Genomic DNA, 6,433 nt, shown 5'->3' with positions numbered 1-6,433 from the left:
CTATTATTTATGTAAATATAGTTAATTGCATAGAAGGAGGCTATCTTAATTTCTGCTTGTGAATTCACAGACATTTAAGGTATTATATCACAAACAGTTATGTATCTACTTCAGAATAGAATGATTATTGTATGAGTACTATTGATCATAGGTCATCATCATGTACTATATGTATACTGTATAATTCAATTAAATTTATTCACGCTACAAAAGCCATCAAGGGCTATTATCCGCAAGTAACACTTCTTAAATTACAACCACCCCCACTGCCCCCCCCCCACCTGAACACAGCAATAAGAAATGAAAAGAGGATTGATTGTTGAAAGCAGAAAATATTATGAGGAGAAATTACCTAAGGCTGGCTTTTTGCTATGCAGTTTTGTATCATGTATTTTATTGATTACATGACTAGTTATTAGTTTTTTGTTTATTTTTTTCTTTAATTATAAAGCATGTATTATGTAAATCTGATGTTTAATCAACTACAGACTTACTAGAAAGGTTATTCTTTCTGCACTGTTAAGGTTAAGAAAGGTGTTCTAAATTTATTTTATATATATCTTTTATAGAAAGTATTCTTAACCTTATCAGATGTCCCAAGTCTCCCTGAAGTGTTGGGAGTCTCCTAGAAATCAGGATGGCCTCCTCCACTCTTGCAAGCAAGCAAGAATCTCACAGAAAATAACCCATCTTTCCCAAATTCATGATATCTGCACTTTTTCACTACTTCATCGATTGTCTCACTCAAGACAGTGCAAATGATATCACCATGCACAGCGTAATAAAATTACATGTGTTAAAAAAATACATCCAGATATCTTATCCAGAAGTGATTTCTTCAAACTTGGATCCCCTGCTTTATCCATTGTGGTTTGCCTTGAAGGCAATGCTAAGAAGGCTAGATTTACAAAACATTTTTTCCTGCAGCTGAAAATCTGTAGATGTTGATACGAAGTGCTTTTTAAAAAAAATATTTATCTCTTGTTATATTCTTGTTTTTCTTTTTTATGCATCAATTCCAGTGTTGTTATAACAAATGGTGAACTTTACTATCTAACAACAATCCTTTTTAATTGTGATATAGCTACTGGTAATGCCTGCTCAAACAATCCCTGTCTGAATGGTGGAGCCTGCAGTTTGAGTGGATCAAGTTTCGCTTGTCAATGTCCAACTGGTTTTTCTGGTACAATTTGTCAAACGACGACAAGTAAGCAAAATTTTTTTGTAGCTTTAAAACCAGTCTACTATACTTTTTGAATACTTTACTTGGATAATCAACTAATTTTTTTTGTTTTTGCTGAAGCTGAACACCCCTTCAAACAGCTGGATTTCAGTGTCAATGGGCCTCTCAACAAGGTTCCCTAGGCTGTCCGGGCCCCTTAAATTTTTCAAAATTAAAAAATGTGGGGAAAAAAGAAAATTATACTGTTTTCAAATTTAAGTCTGAGAATGCCACTTTCGGCCATCTTGAGGTGCAATAATGATAAATGTTCTTACCTCAACCAAAACCGTGGTGGGGCTGAGGTGGTTTAGGTCCTCCATCTGTCAAAGTCCCTCCCTGGCAGTGGCGTATTTAGGAGTCTTGAAATGGGAGACTGGTGTGGTGGGGTCACGGTGATTCATTCAAAGGAAAGCTAACTTGCAAAATAAGGTGATTTAACGTGATTTAAATACTAGAGCGTCATTTATGGGGGCGCGAGTATTTTATTTTTTTTTGGTGGAGTATGTCAAAGCTTCCAGGGATTCCCCTACCCCACTACTGTAGCTGTAACTCAAGCCCTCGGTTGACGCTTCACATCACAGGGCCTGGCTAAAAAAGTTGCACTGGGGCCCGTTCTCACCTAGCTACGCCACTGTTCGCAAATATGTCATTTTTCAAATTCTTTTAAGATCGCAAGCAATTGGAATCTTAAATATATGTGGCTTTAATAAGATTGCTGTACAGAAACTTGCCTTAATTCCAGCACAGTCGAATAGTGACGAAATTAGGGAGGTGGTTCATGAATTGTGCCCCGCGGACAGATTTTATTTTATTAAAAATGGTGTTCCGGTTCGGCAACAAAGGCTATTAGACGATTATCCATGTCAGTATCTCACTCATAAAGTACCAACATCACAATTGATTTGTGTAATTTGTTTTAAGGATATCCTACCTTGGTAATGCTAAATCTATATATAGGTGTCAACAACTTGAACTAATTTTATACCAACCTGTTATTGGGTCGGTGGTGTAGATTCTTTGGTATTCTAACACGCTTTATGGGATGTTCTTTGAATGTTTTTGTCCTCAGCTCAGCCATGCCAACCTAACCCATGTCAAAACAATGGTGTATGTACAGTCAATGGAAATACCTATTTCTGTAATTGTCCAAGCGGTTTTTCAGGCATTAATTGTCAAACAACAGGTATGCTGTTGCTGTTGCTGTATGCTCTATCTTTCAAAAGAGTTCTTTTGTCCAGTATGAGGCATAGTTCCTATTTTAACCAGTCTTTTTGTTATTTGTCGTTTATATGTAACCCAATATTGCAATTGTTTTTATACTAACATTGAATTTAATAAAGTCATTAAAATGGTTGTACTACTCAATAAACTAACAAAGATGAAATTTCTATTAGTACAATATTTAACGTGGGCACATATACATTGGTATCTAAATAATAACTCAATATATAATATGTAAAATAATAATTATTGATTTTAAATTATATTATATGTTTGTAATAAATTATATTATTAACAAATTTTATGCCAACCTGTTATTGGATAGGTGGTTTTTGGTATTCTAACACGCTTTATTGGATTTTCTTTGAATGTTTTTGTCCTCAGCTCAGCCATGCCAACCTAACCCATGTCAAAATAATGGTGTATGTACAGTCAATGGAAATACCTATTTCTGTAATTGTCCAAGCGGTTTTTCAGGCATTAATTGTCAAACAGGTATGCTGCTGCTGTTGCTGTATGCTCTATCTTTCAAAAGAGTTCTTTTGTCCAGTATGAGGCATAGTTCCTCTTTTAACCAGTCTTTTTTTTATTTGTTGTTTATATGTAACCCAATATTGCAATTGTTTTTATACTAACATTGAATTTAATAAATTCAGTAAAATGGTTGTACTACTCAATAAACTAACAAAGATGAAATTGCTATTAGTACAATATTTAACGTGGGCACATATACATTGGTATCTAAATAATAACTCAATATATAATATGTAAAATAATAATTATTGATTTTAAATTATATTATATGTTTGTAACGAATTATATTATTAACAAATTTTATGCCAACCTGTTATTGTGTAGATGGTGCTCTGTATTTTAACATGTTTAATATTGGATGTTCTTTGTATGTTTTTGTTCTCAGCTCAGCCATGCCAACCTAACCCATGTCAAAATAATGGTGTATGTACAGTCAATGGAAATACCTATTTCTGTAATTGTCCAAGCGGTTTTTCAGGCATTAATTGTCAAACAGGTATGCTGCTGCTGTTGCTGTATGCTCAATCTTTCAAAAAGAGTTCTTTTGTCCAGTATGAGGCATAGTTCCTCTTTTAACCAGTATTTTTGTTATTTGTTGTTTATATGTAACCCAATATGCAATTGTTTTTATACAAACATTGAATTTAATAAAAATCACTAAAATGGTTGTACTACTCAATAAACTAACAAAGATTGGAAATACCTATTTCTGTAATTGTCCAAGCGGTTTTTCAGGCATTAATTGTCAAACAGGTATGCTGCTGCTGTTGCTGTATGCTCAATCTTTCAAAAAGAGTTCTTTTGTCCAGTATGAGGCATAGTTCCTCTTTTAACCAGTCTTTTTGTTATTTGTTGTTTATATGTAACCCAGTATGCAATTGTTTTTATACAAACATTGAATTTAATAAAAATCACTAAAATGGTTGTACTACTCAATAAACTAACAAAGATGAAATTGCTATTAGTACAATATCAATATTTAACGTGGGCACATATACATTGGTATCTAAATAATAACTAAATATATAATATGTAAAATAATAATTATTGATTTTAAATTATGTTATATGTTTGCAACAAATTATATTATTAACAAATTTTATACCAACCTGTTATTGGGTCGGTGGTGTAGATTTTTTGGTATTCTAACACTCTTTATTAGATGTTATTTGAATGCTTTTGTCCTCAGCTCAGCCATGCCAACCTAACCCATGTCAAAATAATGGTGTATGTACAGTCAATGGAAATACCTATTTCTGTAATTGTCCAAGTGGTTTTTCAGGCATTAATTGTCAAACAGGTATGCTGCTGCTGTTGCTGTATGTTTTATCTTTCAAAAGAGTTCTTTTGTCCAGTATGAGGCATAGTTCCTCTTTTAACCAGTCTTTTTGTTATTTGTTGTTTATATGTTACCCAATATTGCAATTGTTTTTATACTAACATTGAATTTAATAAAATCACTAAAATGGTTGTACTACTCAATAAACTAACAAAGATGAAATTGCTATTAGTACAATATCAATATTTAACGTGGGCACATATACATTGGTATCTAAATAATAACTCAATATATAATATATAAAATAATAATTATTGATTTTAAATTTTGTTATATGTTTGCAACAAATTATATTATTAACAAATTTTATACCAACCTGTTATTGTGTAGATGGTGCTCTGTATTTTAACATGCTTTATTAGATGTTATTTGAATGTTTTTGTCCTCAGCTCAGCCATGCCAACCTAACCCATGTCAAAACAATGGTGTATGTACAGTCAATGGAAATACCTATTTCTGTACTTGTCAAAGTGGTTTTTCAGGCATTAATTGTCAAACAACAGGTATGTTGCTGCTGCGTGTATACTCTATCTTTCAACATAACAACTTTATTTATTTGTTTTAATTATGCAGGTTTAAAAATAGAAGACAGTACAAGACTGCAAACAATCTAAGTTTACAATATCATTATGGAAATATATGCCTAAAAACTCTAAAATATTAATGAAAAATTAATAAATAAATATAGCAAAGTCCATATTTTAAAAACTATCATTAGGCCTAAGTGTTATCTTCCTTAATCCAATAGCTTAACCAACTGAGGAATAGTTGACTTTCTGTAGTGCTCTGTTTGTCCACCAGGATCCTTTAATTCATAAATTCTTCTCATATTTGTACTAGTTCTTCTAATATTTTAAACTGGGTAGCATATTTCTGTGGCATCTTTGATGAAGAGTTGCCAGTTTAGGAGGCTTTATCTAGGAAATAAAGCTTAGTTCACACTATCAAGTTAATGTGACAAATATTTGTCATTTGTCACATTAATTAATGTCAGTGTGGACAGTGCTTTATTTATTTATTTTCTTTGTACTGGATTGCTTTTTCAGTAGCTTTGTACTGCTTTTCAAAATGGTCCAGTTACAAAGTATAGTAAAGTAAAAAGTAGGTAAAGTAAAGTGAACATATAGACAGTAAAAAAAATGTGCAAAGGTAAAACTAAATCACACTTGAATTAATGTAGATGGAATTTATAAATCCATTAAAATTGTTTTCGGTTGCAGTAGTACTAATTTCAGCAGGTATATTTTTCCATTTTTTTTAGGCTTTGGAATTTAAGTTCCTTTACCTTGAATGTTTTCCAAATGAGGTGTTATTAATTTTTAAAGATTTAAACATTTTCCAAAAGCCGAAAGGTCCACTGATTAATTACAGTTAAGAAATATGATAGATACACAAGTATTGAAATGCACGCCATTGTGTTGGGATTCCATGTTTCAACCATAATTATGTCATCATCAGCAATGAAAAATTATCCATATTTACAAGCTTATATGTACCAAAAGTGTTTAATCAACAACATAACAGTGATGTAAACTATTTAATGAACAAATTTACTGCACAGCTACAAGGGTACAATTCGTTTTTCTCAAACAATTTACTATTATCTTTAGAAAAATTCCTTCATCATCTTCATTAACAGATTTACTGTTGTACTACCCCAAAGCTAACTTGTTTTTATCTATCTTTTAATTCTATCTTATAATAATTTTCTCTCATAAAATAATTATCTGTTTTTATTATGTTTACTTTCTGTAAAATGAAGCACTCCTCATTCCTAATGGCTCACAACTGCACTTATCAAAATAAATTTCAACTTTCTGGCTGTGCTTAACCATTTATTTGTGCATGATTCTGTTAGTTCTTAGGATGTGCGCGGGTGGTACACGCTCCCCCCCCCCCTTTCAAAAATAAAAATACTTTCCCCGCCTCCCCAGCCCTCTCCAAAAAAACCCCTTAAATCACCTTATTTTGCCAGTTAGCGCCCCCTCACCTAATAATCAAGCCCATCATTTTGCCTTCCCACCCCTCCCCATCAACCCCCTTCAATTTCAAGATTCATAGCTAGGTACACCACTGATATTAGAGCCTGATAGTAGGAAAAGTTTGTTAGCCTATAT

General features: G+C 32.5%; 1 protein-coding gene across 1 annotated transcript in view; it reads left to right on the top strand.

Moving 5' to 3' along the window:
• LOC117117389 (fibropellin-1-like) overlaps positions 1 to 6,433 on the top strand; it is an 18,562-nt gene that overhangs the window by 1,316 nt on the left and 10,813 nt on the right. The window contains exons 2-7 of the mRNA XM_033261667.1: positions 956 to 1,207; positions 2,292 to 2,405; positions 2,828 to 2,938; positions 3,363 to 3,473; positions 4,167 to 4,277; positions 4,703 to 4,819. Of these exons, the coding sequence (XP_033117558.1) occupies positions 956 to 1,207; positions 2,292 to 2,405; positions 2,828 to 2,938; positions 3,363 to 3,473; positions 4,167 to 4,277; positions 4,703 to 4,819 (816 nt within the window). The remainder of the gene's footprint in view (positions 1 to 955; positions 1,208 to 2,291; positions 2,406 to 2,827; positions 2,939 to 3,362; positions 3,474 to 4,166; positions 4,278 to 4,702; positions 4,820 to 6,433) is intronic.

This window comes from Anneissia japonica, unplaced genomic scaffold (genome assembly GCF_011630105.1).
Source record: "Anneissia japonica isolate Jap-2015-1 unplaced genomic scaffold, ASM1163010v1 scaffold1509_len713820_cov188, whole genome shotgun sequence".
Taxonomy (NCBI): Eukaryota; Metazoa; Echinodermata; class Crinoidea; order Comatulida; family Comatulidae; genus Anneissia; species Anneissia japonica.
This window is presented reverse-complemented; position numbering and strand designations above follow the sequence as displayed.